At 43.6% G+C, this 16,932-nt stretch overlaps 1 protein-coding gene across 4 annotated transcripts in view; it reads right to left on the bottom strand.

The window, feature by feature from the left end:
• Window positions 1–16,932, bottom strand: part of ARHGEF9 (Cdc42 guanine nucleotide exchange factor 9) — a 272,440-nt gene that overhangs the window by 27,446 nt on the left and 228,062 nt on the right. For all 4 annotated transcript variants that reach the window (XM_035113485.2, XM_035113484.2, XM_060270161.1 and 1 more), the window contains 2 exons: window positions 15,013–15,245; window positions 9,809–9,938 (listed from right to left, as the gene is read on the bottom strand). In XM_035113485.2, the coding sequence (XP_034969376.2) occupies window positions 9,809–9,938; window positions 15,013–15,245 (363 nt within the window). The remainder of the gene's footprint in view (window positions 1–9,808; window positions 9,939–15,012; window positions 15,246–16,932) is intronic.

The raw sequence follows: 16,932 nt of genomic DNA on the forward strand, positions 1-16,932 counted from the left end.
AAAAAGAGAGAACATCAATGCACTGTGGCATCCTGGGCCCTGATTCACAGCTTTCATTAGCAACAAGGATACTGACACTCAGGACCTCCAGGTATCACTTTTGCGATAGCCTCAACCCCCAGAGAGCATGGAGCATGAGACCTGCTTGAAGAGGATTGACTTTCTGGTCTCTCCCATGGTGGGCATAAGGGTTTTTGGGTTCCCTAGTGACCCCTTGAGGAGAATGAGGAGACTAGGGTTCAAACACTGCATAGGGTTGAGGTCCACCAGTTTCCAACACTATTTTCAGGACATTTAATACTTCCAATGGAAGTAAAAGTTTGAGCTTAGCTGACCATGTGAGGTGGCTGAGCATGGTGTGAGAGAGTTCTTTTCAATAAACATTTATCCAACTGACTGCAGCCACCCCCATTTCCTCATCTCAACAACCTCCCCCTGAAAGGAGGGACTTTGTGGGTCACTTCCAGATGACCTGTTCATTGAGCATTTACCCTGGTTTGTTTGCACAAAGTTTGCAGACATCAGCTATTCTTTTAGAACTCATTTTGATTTGTCTGCTGGAAAGTGCAATGCCATTGCATCAAGCAAATGTTATCCCACACTTTCCAGTGCATTTCCCAGTCACTTTCCTTATTACAAAAGGTCCAATTTTGGGAGGAAGTAGGTTTGTTAATCAACTTTAATCATGGAAGCTGAATTTGCCAGTATGCAGTTGAACCCCAAGTGAAAAGAGCAACAGTCTGAAAGCACCCATGGCTTTCATTGAAGAGTGATAAGTTGGGGAGTGCAGACCACTGGTGAAATGATTCAGACACCCCTTGTCCACCTCAAAAGTAAGGTAAGAGTGACAAAATCCTGGTACCCCACCCATGAAAATTTCATCAAAAGTTCACTCCCCTTTGATCAAACAAAGTTATTTTATCATTAACTGGTGGAGAATGGTTGAAGGAAAATGCAGAAGGAGGGTTTTGGGGTTGTTGTTTTTTTGGCACTGCACCAGTTGCATTATTCAGCAAAACATGCCCTTTCCATGACTGAGCCTTCAGTGCTTTAATGATTGATTGATCAAAGTTTGGGGTGATAGAAAGATCAGAAGGAATGAAAGAAAGCAGGAGAAATACCATCTTTTTCATCAGCCTCATTTTTCAGACCCTCTGTTGCCGGAGACGGGAGTGGGGGATAAAATAACCTTCCTTTTCTTGCAGCCCTCCATATGAGTTTTCCCCTCCCTCAAAAGGTTATCTCTTGTCAGACTGCTCTAGCTTTGAAAACAGGAAGTTTGCTGCATGCATCATATTTTTTATTCACGACAGTCTTTGGATTTAATAATGCGGCATTAGTCCGCAGCCAGCTCTCACACATTACATAATTAAGGGCACAGAGGCTTCCATTAGAGGTTCCATAAATAACTGGAAGGTTTCTGAGCTAGAAGAAATTTAAAAGGACAGTGCCAATTACATATTTCTACAGTTATTCATCTTTCAGTGAATTTAATATTACTGGAAAGCGCAAAAAATCACACCTCAGAGAATGAGAGTAGCACATTAGGTAAGGATAAATCTGGCCGGGCAGGGGGATAGAAAAATTGACAGATTAGATGGTGGAACCATCTGAGCTTCAGAACCCCGTTTCTCAGACAGAACAGCTGTATTTAAAGTTAACTCTAGAGGCTAACATGGTGAGCAACAGGAAAACTGTAATCACTGACAGCAGAAGTTTCAATAACAAGTCTTGAAACACATAGTCATTTATTGAATACAGAAAGCCCATACAGTGGTACCTCCAGTTGCGGATGGGATCCATTCCAGAGCTCCGATCGGATCCCGAGGTTTCCGCAACCTGAGGGACCGCTTCTGTGCATGTGCGTGGCACAGTAGAGTGCTTCCACATGTGTGCACAGCGAAACACTTCTGAGCTTGCCGCTTTCGCAATCTGAAGTTGCTACTGTAAATAGTTGAATATAATGAGAGAACATATGTATCGTATTGCGCTTGTGGTAGTGAAACCTTGGGCACTGATTGGCTGAGCTGGTTCCTAAGGCACGGAATGTTCATATGCTCAGGGAATGAAACAGTTTGCAGTTCAGATTCTGGGAGGGAAGGAGCAATAGTCTGTTTGGCTGAGATTAAAACCTCACACAAAGAAAGGCCAGGAGTGGCAGGAAGTTCCTGGACAGAGGGTAGCCTAAAGATTGGCTGGAATGATGGGTGCAAACAGTGCTTTTTTCTCCTAAAAAATGTTTAGGGGTACTATCATTTTCCTACTCATATTGAAATACTGCCCCTCAATGAGGCCAAACTTAGATTAACAAATGTTTAGGGGTATTCGTACCCCTGCATACCCCCAGAAAAATAGCACTGGGTGCAAAGCATGAGAGAAGGCAGTGAAAGGGCTAAGAGAAACTTGAATGGTGGGGGGTGTCCAACAACACTTGAAGACCCAATATTGCAGAAGCCTAGTCCAGACCAGACTGTAGCTTTAGGAATTGCATGATGTCATCACTAAACTGTGACAACTAAGGAAAACCTAGTGGGATGACAGGGGACAACTGTGTATATCCCTGAATTTGTGCATTTGTGTGCATTGAAAGTAGTGGGGAATTTCATATTTGCATTTCAACTAACAAAATCTTTTCTATGAGGCAATTGGAGCATAATAAACCAAGAGCATAAGAACCACCTGTTGGACCAGGCTAATGGCCCATCTAGTCCATTATTCTGTCCTCACAGTGGCGGATGCCTGCAGGAAACCTGAAAGCAGGACCAAGCACAAGAGCCTTCTCCCCTCCTGCGGCTTCTAGCAACTGGTATTCAGAAGCAATACTACCATACCTCCAACTGACGGTGCTGCAGATGACACTCAAAATGCTGTAAATGACACCCAGTGCATCCTTTCACCTGCAAAACTTCTCTCTCGTGGCTTTTTAGAGCTGCTTCCCCATGTTAACAATTCACACAAGGCAGGTACTGCACATAAGGTGGAGCAAGTCACCTGAGATACCTACTTCCCTTCCATTGCCTGGTTAGAGCATTAAGTTCAACAAACGGACCATCCTGAGCAGATCTCCTGGTTCCAAGTGGTCCTCCCCTCCCAAAAAAGTAAACATGCTTAAGATTGTTCTGCACAGCTGATGACTACTGCGTTTTAGCTATCCCCCCCCCTCCCAGTTCACTTTCCCCTTGGTTGACTTCATAGCCATTAGTAGCTTACTCTCAATCTTGATAAGGCTAAAGGAAGATAAACTCAGAGAACAAAGCCTGAGCTGGGCTGGAATTAAATGTCTGATGGCGGGGCAGGGGAGAACACCACTATCTAGCTAACCCATGGGCTTTTGTGTTTTGCAAAGGCTGCCCCCCAAATTTAACCTTCAGACTACAGGATTAACAGAACAACCTTGAGGGCCAAGCAGAACTATGAATACTAATGCTGACACAAATAGGCCAACTAGCTTGCTTCTACTTCATGTTTCCAAATCCTTCCTCAGATGTGCATGGTTGTTTTAGAGCAGTACAGGAGCCTGGTTACCCCAATCCCATAAAAAAAATGTCTGCCCACTCCAGCCCCTCTGATGATAGTGGTGGCAGGAAAAAAGTAGACACAGTGGGTCACAACCAAGTAGCTCCTACTCAGCTTTGCATGGCTGACCATTGCAAAGACCACCAGGGGCATTGCTAAAGTTGTGTGTGTCCCAGACCTGGATCTCTTCCCCCTTCTCCTTTAAAGCATAAGTAGTAGTAGTGGTAGTAGTAGTAGTAGTAGTAGTAGTTACCCTGCACATCTGGCTGGGTTTCCCCAGCAACTCTGGGCGGCTCCCAACAGAATATTAAAAGCACAATAAAACATCAAACATTAAAAACTTCCTTAAACAGGGCTGCCCTAAGATGTCTTCTAAAAGTCAGATAGCTGTTTATTTCCTTGACATCTGATGGGAGGGTATTCCACAGGGAGGGCACCACTACCGAAAAGACCCTCTGCCTGGTTCCTGTAACCTCACTTCCTGCAGGGAGGGAACTGCCAGAAGGTCCTTGGTGCTGGATCTCATGGGGTGGAGACGCTCCTTCAGGTATACTGGGCGAAGACCATTTAGGGCTTTAAAGGTCAGCACCAACACTTTGAATCCTGCTTGGAAACATACTGGGAGCCAATGTAGGTCTTTCAGGACCGGTGTTATATGGTCTTGGCGGCCACTCCCTGTCACCAGTCTAGCTGCTGCATTCTGGATTAGTTGCAGTTTCTGGGTCACCTACAAAGGTAGTCCCACGTAGAACACATTGCAATAGTCCAAGCAGGAGATAACTAGAGCATGCACCACTCTGGCAAGACAGTCCACAGGCAGGTACCCTGTTTCTCCGAAAATAAGATGTCATGATAAACGGTATGGGAATTATAGAATAGGAATTTTGGTTCCTTAGTTCTGTAGCAATGCATGTCAGGAGAGAGCAATGCAGACTGGGCTCTTAAACACCAACCTGTGCCTTTACTCCCTCCCATATAGCTGTCTGAGGAGAATGTGTTAATTGCCTCTGGTTGTAAAAGAGGCCCAAGAGTTATCCATTTCCCTGATTTGCATCCGAATGGCTGGGCTTGTGGCATGTGATGGGAGGATGGACAATACATCAAGAAACTCTCTTTCACCTGAGAGTATGCTTTCCCTCAACTAGGCTGGGAAGAATAGGGGAGTCGTCCTTAGACATTCCAATATCCAATTAAGGTACCTAACTCCGGACAGCTGAGAGTTATGCCTCACACCTAACATCATTGGTGAGAGCTAATTGTTGTAATATTTTCATTGGTTTCATTCCGGAACCCCTTGTGGGGTATTTTGGGATAAATATGGAACCTCCAGGAACAGAACTTTGCACTTTGCCGACTTGCCAACCCTGCCAGAGCCTATGTCAACATGAGGCTGTAAGAAGGAAGGGGGGCCGGGGGGCTTCGCCTGTCTAAGACCTTGCAACATGATTCTATCTACTGATGTACAGTGGTACCTCTACTTACGAATGTTTCTAATTACGAATGGAGCTCTGTCCACCATCTTGGATGCGGTTTAGATAGGATTTTTTCTACTTACGAATTTTTAGATAGGGTTGCTTCGACTTACGAATTTTTCTCCCAATGCATTCCTATGGGATTCGACTTACAATTTTTTTCGACTTACGAATGTGCGTTCAGAACGCATTAAATTCGTAAGTAGAGGTACCACTGTATGTATTTTAGCTAGAGCAATTGTATGCTTTTGTTATTATTTTCTATGTTTGTAACTTTCTTAAGAAATGTGCACCGCTATTTTAAGCTGTCTTGTTTTATATTTTAAATAAATCCTGGAAAAGGAATACTGTTTATGTGCTTTGTTAGGGTGAAGGAACCAATCTAGTCCCTTTAAGCCATTTGGTCGCTTACTGATTGTTTGAGTCTTGCTGGTGCCACAGTAAATAGTGGACCAGGATCTTGCAACATATCTTTTGGAAGTTAAACCTTCCATGGGCTGCACAAGAGAGTGGGCCTGGGTTTGAGTCGAGGAAAACCAAACCGGATAATTTCTGTCTGCTTCATAAGAAGAAACAAAGAGCCTTGCAGCCTAGTAAAAGACAGAGAGATTTCCCTTTCGGTCTCTCTTTCCAGGTGCAAGCATGAGAATGGGTAGTGGCAGCTTCTACTGAAGTTTTGTTTTGTCTAAAATATCACAGATACGTGACTGGGTTTTGCTATTCCCACCAATCTGTCTGAAGTCAGGAGAGAGGGTTGGGAGGAGCGACAGGTGCCACAACCTTACATAAGACTTAGCCATAAAATAAGCAGTAGCAGGATTTTTAAGCATTCAAGGAATATAAGCCATACCCCCAAAATAAGACATAGTAATAGGCGCAGCAGCAATGCCGGCCACAGCAGGAGAAGGAGGAAAAAATAAGACATCCCCTGAAAATAAGCCATAGTGTTTTTTTTTTGAGGAAAAATAAATATAAGAAGGTGTCTTATTTTTGGAGAAACATGGTAGGGTGTCAGCCTGCGTACCAGATGAAGCTGCCCTGGGCACATATGCATATATATTAACTCATGCAAATTGCATACAAACCAATGCAGTGAACCTGTGCTCCAGGTGTTTATAGAGGTTCAAAATACTCCTATTTGCTCACTTCTAAACTCTCTCTATGCTTCAAGGGAGCTGTGAGGCAGTTCATTAAATTAAGGTATGGATCAAGTTGCTAAGTCCCTTCATGTTCCTTGTTCTCAGTTTTTTAATCACTCTGGACATACCCTTCTTTTGCCTCTGCACTCAATTCCCCTTAATTTCCTATGTTCAAATGAATGGATGGCTTGCCTGTTCAGGAAGCAAAGGAATTGACAGGTGCAATACAGACCTGCAAGGGTAGGCAAACAGTTGCTGTTAATGCCATTGCATTATTATCCCTACAAATTAATTTCATTGCAAAGGAAACACAATGCAAATTTCTGGTAGGTAGCCGTGTTGGGTTTCTTTAAATTTTTCATTTTCGTATCTGAAGAAGTGTGCATGCACACGAAAGCTCATACCAATGACAAACTTAGTTGGTCTCTAAGGTGCTGCTGGAAGGAATTTTTAAATTTTGTTTCGACAATGCAAAATGTGATGGGATGTAATCAATTATGGAAAATTAGCAGAATGAATGCAAGAACAACAGTCAATACCAATCGTTTTCATTGCATTGATCTCTGTTCTGAACATGAGACAAATAAGTCAACTTTGGCCATTTCCAATCCTTTCATTTTTTGTCAGAATTCTCCCACATCCCTAACTGCACAACAGCCCTCAATTCATTTTCAAGGCATTACCCTTCAGCTTGGCCACCCTTGTGGCAAATTGATCAGTTCCTCAGGCAACTGAACATTCCTTGCAAACAAGCACCTGCTCAGCCAATTACTACAAGAAGTTTCATAGCCACAAAAGCACTACAGTACTCTCCTCTAAATGGTTGGTATGCTTGGACTGCTTTCATCTTCAACCAGGTTCCAGTTTTCTTTTTTAAAGTGACTCCTGTTTGGGCAGTCTCCTGAATGATTTGGGAAATTAATGTAAAAAAGAAAATCCCAAGGAGAGAAAATTGGCAGATAGCCATGGTTTGCTAAAAGTGAATGCCTCAAAGTAGTAATGGTGGTGGAATAAAAATAGCAATCGATCCAAGACAGAGGTCATATTATCCTTCCAACCATACATGAATATTAAGCATTTTGAGGCTGAAATTTTCCTACACTGAGCTTTGCTATATATTTTTTACATCATGAGGATCCTTACAAATTAGTCACATGAGATCACAGGCAGGCATCAAAATCCAGGTAAGTCACATCTGAGCCTATATTGCCCCCTAAGCAACTGCGTTTGAACACAAGCAACAATTCCATGGATAGCCAATGTGGTGCCCTCCAGATTTGCTGGACTACAACTCAGCTGGGGATGATGGGAACTGTAGTTCAGCAATACTTGGAGGGCACCATGTTTGCTACCCCTGCAATAACCCACAATCAATCTGTTGCAAACTGGTTTAGCACTTGCAAGTTTTCTTTCCAAGTTATACTTCCACTCATCAAAGTGACTCCCAAAAAGGCTTTTGTTGGGACTGCACTGCTAAAACAAAGGAAAGCTATTGGCCCTACATCTACTCCCCCACTTTTCCTACATGAAATCTGTGAGCCTGGTTTCCACAAAGAGCCCTAAGGAGGCCTTGAAGGAGCTGCCACAGGTACCTGGAGAGAACTGAGCAGGCACAGGAGCCACTTGTACACAACCTCTTCCACTCTGGTGAGATGGCTTGTATTTCTATTTAAATGATAACGATAGCTGCATCTATATATGGAAAGCAACCTATGCGATTTCATGAAAAGTGTGTTCTCTTCTCCTTTTGGGAGTGTGTGTGTGATGCATTAAGTGGTCACCCTGTCTCTGTCTCTGTCTCTGTCTCTCTCTCTCTCTCTCTCTCTCTCTCTGTGTGTGTGTGTGTGTGAGAGAGAGAGAGAGAGAGAGAGGGGGGGGATTCAGCCACACACTAGCTCTTATTTAATCAGATCCCTTTATAGTCACATGCTTGTGTGGTCCGTTTTCTATACTTGCAGCCTGCTTACAAGCCTATCTTGGCATCAGCTGGCATATAAAATAAATATATAAATCCTTTTGCTAACCAAACTCCTCATGACCGGTGAAATCATTCTGATGGTCTATCTCCAAACTGTGGCAAATAGCATTTGAGAGGTTGGGTGTGTCTCATTTTATCCTGGGACAGAACCTGCCTTCCAGCAACTCCCTTATTCCCAGCAGAAAATTTTAAGGAATCTGATCATTCCTTTCATTTGCCCACACGGTTATTAAATATAATTGGCTGTGACAACCCACATAATTTCTTTACTTCACAGCTCATGGCAGCTTAAATGTGTCTGCTGAGAAATCCCCTGATGCTTTTTGTGTTGGGAGAGATTAAAGAGTTAAAATGGACTGCCAGATCTACTGTGCCACAGTAACCATGGTGATAGCACGGACATTATAATAATCTTTTCTACCTGGTCATTATAACAACTGTATAACAATATGCAAAAACTGAGACCTGGTTTGCTTATTTTCTTTCCTTCTACATTGTCTCTATTAAATTGCATGCTATTTTAAATTCATTTATGTACTTATTTTAAGATGTTTATACCACCCTTTGTAATATATATCCCTGGGCAGTTTACAATACAAATTAAAAATGGTAAATACAGTAGGACAAAAGCTAGTGTAAATGGAAAAAGCATTGTAACATTTTTTTAATGACTTGGTAAACAACTGTGTAGAAAGTCTGGGAGAATAGCAAAGTATTAAAGATAACAGAGAAGATACTAGATGTGCATTTCTTTCAAGAGGGGGCTCCATAGTTGGGCACATTAGGTGAAAAAGCCTGATCCTGCTTCCAACATCCACCTTATATCTGATGGCAAGGGTATCTGGAAAAGGACCTCAGCAGAGAATTGTAGCATGTGGGCATGTTGATACGAGGGTAGGTACCTGGGGCCACAAGCTTTAATTTGCTCAGTACATTGGCAGAACATTATGTGAGTGCAGTAAGTTAATAAACCAATCAATCAATCAATCAATCAATCAATCAATCAGTATGTCAGTTTCCTAGCCATTCCAACACAGAAGTAAAATTAGCAGTCAAAACAGGGTCAGTCCAAGACATTTGGCTGCCGGGGGCAAAGGATAAGATTTTGCATGGAGAAGTCAGCTCTATGGGGACTTGACTCTTTCTTTAGCACAGGCAATGGGACCGCATCCTCCATTGCACCCAAAGACAGCAAGCTAGTTTAAGGGACACAGAGCAGATTGGGTGGCCTGCTTCATGCCCCTCAACATGTGTCACCTGAAAGGGCTGTCTCACTCTGCCTAATGGTAAGGCCAGCCCGGAGCCCAAGGAATTGGAACATACTAACAGATATAACAAACTGGAGTTTCAAACTGGAGTATCCCAAGGCAGCCCCCATGCATTGCAGTAGTCTAACTTTGAGGCTGCAGGAGCATGTGGACAAGCTATCTAAACTCCATCAAGAGTTGCAGCTGGAAATCAAAAGGCAAAATAGTGTTTTACTGTATACTACAGAGGTACCTTGGACCTCTCAAGGTAAGGCCAGATCTAAGAGTCTTTTGGTAAGAACGTCACAGGCTGCATTTGTCACAGACAACCTCCTACAAATGCAACCTCCCAGGCAAAAGTGCAATAACTGTTTGCCCAGAACTTAAGACACTGGATCTGATCTGGAGCATCACACTGAGCAATGGAAGAAAATTACTGTTTAGTGTGCAACATACCTCCCAGTCCAGAACAGAGGCCTGCCACTGAGCAATCTTGTCAATGTTTTCCAGTCTCCTTTTCCTCTCGTTTATCTGCTGAGTCACATTCCGCATAACGGCAAGAGCTGCAGCTACATACCTGTAATCACTATGCAGAAGAAGGGTGGGGGGGGAGGGAGAGAGAAACCAGCCTGAGAAATGCAAATGGAAATTTTAGTAAGAAACTCACTGGAGTATCTTTAGTAAGATACTCACTAGACCAGGCCAGAGCATTGGTTCATCATAGAATCATAGAGTTGGAAGGGACCCCATAGTCTACTCTGCCAGGCAGTGACCCTCTGGGGTCTTAGGCAGGGGTCATCTCCATCATCTCCTACCCAGTTCTTTCAACTGCATTGAAACTGGGACCTCCTGTATGCAAAATATGTGCTACTACAAAGAACTATGGACTCTTCCCCCATCCACTTTAGCCTGCCTTCACTTGCTCATTCCACACAGGCAGTTACTCCCTGGCTCCAAGCAGAATTGTCTACCCAGCTGTGGTCTCATTACTCATTAGAATATCAAATCCAGAGCTCCATGGCTGGAGCCAGCAGAAAATACACAGTGCGTAAGTGGCCTTGCTACCCCTGAAGACAGAAGAATGGAGGCCAGTCAGTTCAACTGTGCTGTAAGAGGTTTTTTTGTGGCCACAGAGTGATTCAAGGAGTGCCATATGGCATCCTTCTCTGCCCTTTTTGCCCAGGCAGTGTTGGCTCTCACTGTTGATGGCCTGTGAGCTCTCTATGCAAATCAGAAGGGGATTTTTCTGCTTTCTGGATATGTGTGTGTGTGCACATGTGTGTCATGACACAAAAAGAAAACAGCCCCCTGCCAGGGCCAGCAAGGACAATGAGCAGTCTTTTGAAAAAGTGATGTTGGAATCAATGCTATTGATTTCTGCCTTATGCTTTACTTTCCATTCCAAGAAACCTTAATGTTCATCACAATTGGAGAACCAGACAGGGCCAGCTGCCATCTCAGTGTCATCATAAATTTATGATTAACTCGGGACTTACTATTGACTGCTGACTAATGAGAAAAATGAAGAAGCCTGCTGAGCATATTTGCTTCCTGGCTGAGGCTGCACAGCTGTGCTGGCTGGAGACAACAGGAGGTGTAGTGCAAAACATCTGGAGAGCACCAGGTTGGTGAAGGTGCTCTGCAGAGTCAGTTTCCTTGTTGAGCAAGAGGACTGCAGGACTGGAGGGATGAGCATATAAGTTTATTCCCAGTTCATTTTGGATGTCTTCATTCATAAATCCACCCTGTCCCAGTTCTGCTTCAATTTGCAAATTGGCTTTTACACCGCACAAAGCTTCACATTATTTTGTGTGTGTGTGTGTGTGTGTGTTTTTTACAAAAATACATATTTTATGTGTGCCATGAGTTCCATGGGGATGTCATGAAGCAGATGGCCAGATCCCAAGGAGGAATGGGGAGAATTTTCAGAGATATGCAAAACCCGATCTGCACATTGATGCAAGAAGTATAGATCAGGTTGGTTTGTATCAAAGTCAGCCTGAATTCTTCAAGCACCTTTATCTCTGAGCCCTTCATCACTTGACACCACATGGCAGCATTTCCATCAGAATCTAAAATGAGGGTACTGGCAGAATTAATCTGTCAATTTGAGTCTCTTATTTTTCCAAGTTCAGTTCCCCACGTATCCAGAAGACTTTATTATTATTATTATTATTATTATTATTATTAATAATAATAATAATATTATTATTAAAGTCATCATGAAAATTCATCAGGATTTTAGTGTGAATGCATAGTGTCATAAGCATAGATTTGTAAACAAAATATAGGCATATCCCCCTGATATGTGTGATACATGCATAAAGGTAAAGGTAAAGGGACCCCTGACCATTAGGTCCAGTCGTGACCGACTCTGGGGTTGCGGCACTCATCTCGCGTTATTGGCCAAGGGAGCCGGCGTACAACTTCCAGGTCATGTGGCCAGCATGACTAAGCCTCTTCTGGCGAACCAGAGCAGCACACAGAAACGCTGTTTCCCTTCCCACTGTATTTATCGACTTGAACTGCTAGGTTGGCAGAAGCTGGGACTGAGCAACGGGAGCTCACCCTGTCGCGGGGATTCGAACTGCCAACCTTCTGATCGGCAAGCCCTAGGTTTAACCCACAGCGCCACCTGTGCCCCTGTGATACATGCATGCTTGCACACATTTACTTGCACACATTTCTTGACTGGAGAATAGCACTGCAAAATTCAGGAAATGGCAGCTTTCGAAAGGCAACTGTGTATCTGTTTTCATTTGTTTTGGAATGGGTGAATATTAGGGAGTTCGTCTTTAAATGCAAACGAAACCCATTTTCTCTTCTATCCTCACTAGCAGCATCCTCAATGCATCTTGACACCTGCCCTGTGCAGAATGTTCCCATGTATTCAGCTTTAAAATGAGTTGCTCATTTTAGCACAGAGTTTACTGTGGCCTCCTACAAGCACCTGGTGTGTTCCCACTCGTCATTATGTCAGATAAAAAGTACACCAATTCCTGCTATTTATTTATGGTTTTGTTGCAGCCACCCATGCTGCTCTTGCATGTGGAAGAATGTGTTTGCTAAGTGGAGGTGAGGAGATGTGTAAGATGGCAACTGGACAGACACTTAGTTCTGAGCACAGGCAGGCTCAGATTCCTGTGGCTGGAGAAGCTGCAGGTTGCAGAGGAGACAAGCAAAACTGGAGACTGAGGCCAACAGCAGAAGCCAGGGCCAAAGGTTTGACGGATGTGAATTTACAACTAAGCAGAAAAGAGATTGGCAGGCAGAAGGCAAAAACCAACAGGAGGAAATTGCAGGTGACATCTCGCTGGGCAGAAAAGCATCCTAGTGGCTTCACTCAGTGATAGACAGTCCAAGCTGAGGCCACATGCACACCATACATTTAAAGCACACAGGATTCCCCCAAAGAATCCTGGGAACTGTCCACTGTTGTTGTAGCTCTGCGAGCTGCAAACTCTACTTCCCATGATTCTTTGGGGGAAGTCATGTGCTTTAAATGGCATGAATCCAGCTTGAGAGTGTGGTAGGCTTCGTAGCTATACAGCAGGGGTGGCTAACACTCTCTGAGTGTTGTGGAACATCAGCTCCCATTACCCCCCCCCCCCAGCTAGTGTCAAGACCGAAGCCCTTAGTCTTTGTGTGACACTATGTGGGCAAATTCCTGCCAACCTAGCAGTTCGAAAGCACGTCAAAGTGCAAGTAGATAAATAGGGACTGCTACAGCGGGAAGGTAAACGACTGGACCTAATGGTCAGCGGTCCCTTTACCTTTACCATTTATGTAGGCAAATGCCTCTGTGTCACATGCTTACAGATCAGCTGATCAGCCAAATTAGTTTGGACCAAATTGTGCATACCTATAGTATGCAGCAGGGAACCTCAGAGTCAAGGGCCAAATATATCCCTCCAGGCCTCTCTATCCGGCCTTCAGTACAGTTGTACCTTGGATCCCGAACGCTTTGGTACTTGAACATTTTGGCTCCTGAACGTCACAAACACAGAAGTGAGTGTTCCAGTTTATGAACGTTCTTTGGAACCCGAATGTCCAGTGCGGCTTCTGCGGCTTCCGAATGTTTTGGAAGTTGAACGGACTTCTGAAATGGATTCTGTTTGACTTCCAAGGTACCACTGTACCCAAGCTGCATCCCTCCCCAGCCTCTCTTACATTCTCCTAGCTAGCTGGAATGTGTCCTTGAACCTGATGGTGCTTCTTGCTTTCCTAGATGGGGGATAGAGGGTGGTGCATAGAAAATAGTCCTGAGAACAAATGTATACCGTAATTCAATCCATTGCTCCACCCACTGCTGCCTCTAGCCCTGAAAACCACTGGCATGTGGCCCCTGGAAATCTTCCCAAAAGGGAATGTGGCTCTTGGGTTCAGATTCCCCACCCCTGCCTTGTGTGCTGCTGCTCTTGTTATGCCTCACTGGCTGACATTGGTGGAGGGTTGGGGAAGGAAACTTGGAGCATGATGACATCATTTTTGGTATTTTTAGCTGTCAGCAGGAGAGAGAGCCAAAGGGGAGGCGATCCTGGGCTGCTGATCTCAATGGCAGCGACGTATGCTTAATGTCTAATTCCAGCCTAATTCACTCATTTTATTAGAGGTGTCATCATGACTGGAGGTCCCCTCCCCACATCCCCTTCATTCATTAATAAAATGAACATTAGAAAGAGAGCCTGCAGCTTCAGCTGAACCAGCAAAAACACACAGATGCAAACCATCAGAGGAGAGGAAGGGAAGGCATTTGGCCAGGCCTTATACATTAATGCCATGAAATTGCTCCTTGGCTTTAGGTGGACAGGCATTGAGTTGTTCGGAATGCTTAAGCAGGGAACATGGATGAAGCTCTCTACCAGCCCATCCTATGCTAATTGGGATTTCAATAACCAGAAATCTGACGTCCAACTCAATGCCTTAGAGGGCATCTTGTACAGTAAATGTACATGGCTTGAAGAACAAAGCATTGTTGCCATTTATTTCAATTAGCTAAAGGTAGCTAATTGAAATAAATGGCATTAAAAGTCTTGCTTGCTTAGATGGACACCACTCAGTGCCAGAAAGGACCGTCTGGGTCTTGTATGGTCCTTGCTCTACAAACCCTTCATTACGGGAGACACAGAGATGTCCCTGAGCTTATTTAAACAACCTGGACAGGAAACCTGTTTGGCCAAGTGGGCTGGATCGCCGTCTGTCCCCCACCCCCCCTTCTGTTTCTCATATGCAGACTATGAGTGCAGTTGCTTATTCAAGTCAAAATAGCAGCATCCATGCACGATAATGCAGTATAAGGAAGCTTGGGAGGATCCCAAGGTTTGCAGGAATAATAGTAATAGTAGTACTAGTAATGACAACAACAACAACAACAACAAAACAACAACTCTCATCTTCCCTGATCAGTGGCCATCCTGGGGCTGATGGGCGTTATAGCAGCTGTACTATCTTCCTCAAAAGCTTAGGGCAAATCAAATTAACGATTTCTAAAATCATTTAAACTCCTTTGGGAGGACTTCCAAAAGATGCTCAGCCTAAGGAACTTGTCAAATCTCTGAAGTTCTATGGGTGGTGGACAGGCAGGGGCTGAGAGCAACTCCTGTTGCCCTCCTTCTGCCAGACCCCTATTTTAAAGAATCCAAACCCAAACACCAGTGTACCTGTGGTCCTGTGCAGTGTACTTCAACAGCTCTGCCAGCTGCAGTGGGTATTTGCAGATCTTCTGCACAGGTGTCAGAAGGAAACCATCAATGGCAATGTCTATCATCTGCTGCAAGAGGCGGCATGCTTCAAAGAAGTGCTGGTATCTGCCATCTTTCATTAGTTTGGATAGCTCCATGCACGCATCCAAGTGATTGTTGCAGTACTCTGAGTAGATCCAGAAGCCATCTTGCTGCAAGGGGCGGGAGCAGGAAAGGGGAGGGGGGGAGAGAAAGAAGTGTGTGAGAAAAATCATAAACCATCAACTACTCACCTAGAGATGGACCAATCAGTTTATTTTCAGTCTATCTCAGTTTTGCATGCATTCATTCGCAAGTCCATTCTGTCCTGCTGTTGCATCAATCCACAAAAACATTGCATAATTTTTTTTTCAAAAAAATACATTTATATTTGCAGGGAGCTATTACTAATTTATTGGACATATTATCCATATAGATATTCATATTTGCAATTTCATAAAAACACAAATGTGATTTATAACAATTGTATCTATACCATGGGTAGGCAAATTAAGGCCGCAGGGCCAGATTCGGCCCAATTGCCTTCTAAATCCGGGTCGCGGACGATCCAGGAATCAGTGTGTTTTTAAATGAGTAGAATGTGTCCTTTTATTTAAAATGCATCTCTGGGTTATTTGTGGGGCATAGGTATTCATTCATTTTTTTCCCTTCAAAATATAATCCGGCCCCCACAAAGTCTGAGGGACAGTGGACCGGCCCCCTGCTGAAAAAGTTTGCTGACCCCTGATCTATACATTATAAGAGGTATTTTACATATTAGTCATTTAATGCAAGATGCAGGATAAAAGTGGCACAGCATGAAGCCAAAACAATACAGAGAGGGGTAGGCAGGGATGTGTGAAAAATGCCCTGGGGAAAAGGTGTTTTAACACTTTCAACCCTAGCACTGCTCCTCTGGTCTGCTTTGGGGCTCTTCTGAATCTGATTTCATGAAAAGGAGAGGAATGGGAAACCCATGGTCCTCCAGATGTTACTAAACTACAACTCTCATAATCTCTTACCATCACCCACCCTGGTAGGAGCTGATGGAACATTCAGAGCAACTTACATGATATCCTCATCTGGGCACAAGTGCTGAAATTCCTGAGTATGCCATTCCTGAAATTCTATCATCTTTACTACACGAGCTCTAAATTATGGCTTATTTGTATTTGTATTCTACAGTATTTTCCTTCAACAAGTTCAAGGTGGTGTGCATGGTTCTTCTCCTGCCTGTTTTATCCTCACAAAATCCACGTAAGGTAGGTTAGCCTAAGAGACAGTGACAAGCCCAAGGCCATTAAGTGGGCTTTGTAGCTGAGTGGGGTTTTGAACTTTGGTCTCCAATATTCAATGCTAGGGGTAATTTTTATAAAACCTTCTTGACCTAGGAGAATGTATACTATACTTCAGAGATTTCTCCCACCTCTGTAGAAAATGAGCAGAGCTGTCAATTTTGGCTTCTTCTAGTTCTTTGTTTTTACAGCCTAAATGTGAGTTCTCCATATTTCTGCACCAGTTTCTTATTTCCCTTTCAAAAGCTCTCTTGAAAATTCATCAGCAGTTCTCAAATTTTTGCAAGTAATTTTCCCTGATGCAGTTTTGTATGATATTGTGTCCTAATAAATGCATCTTTATGCAAACTTAGTCTTAGCATTTTTGTACACACTTTTTGGCTAGAGAATTGCATTACAATATTCAATGAATTTTGGAAGGATAGCCATGTTGCTGTTTGTGTGTGAATTAGGTATGCAGTAAAATGCAAAACCAAACCAAATTTCTCCTCCATCCCCCTCCCCTCAGCTTCCTTTTTTACGTGGTTCTGCCAACAAGGTTTCCTTACCCTCTTCTATTGGAAAC

The sequence above is a fragment of the Zootoca vivipara genome, chromosome Z (assembly GCF_963506605.1).
Source record: "Zootoca vivipara chromosome Z, rZooViv1.1, whole genome shotgun sequence".
Taxonomy (NCBI): Eukaryota; Metazoa; Chordata; class Lepidosauria; order Squamata; family Lacertidae; genus Zootoca; species Zootoca vivipara.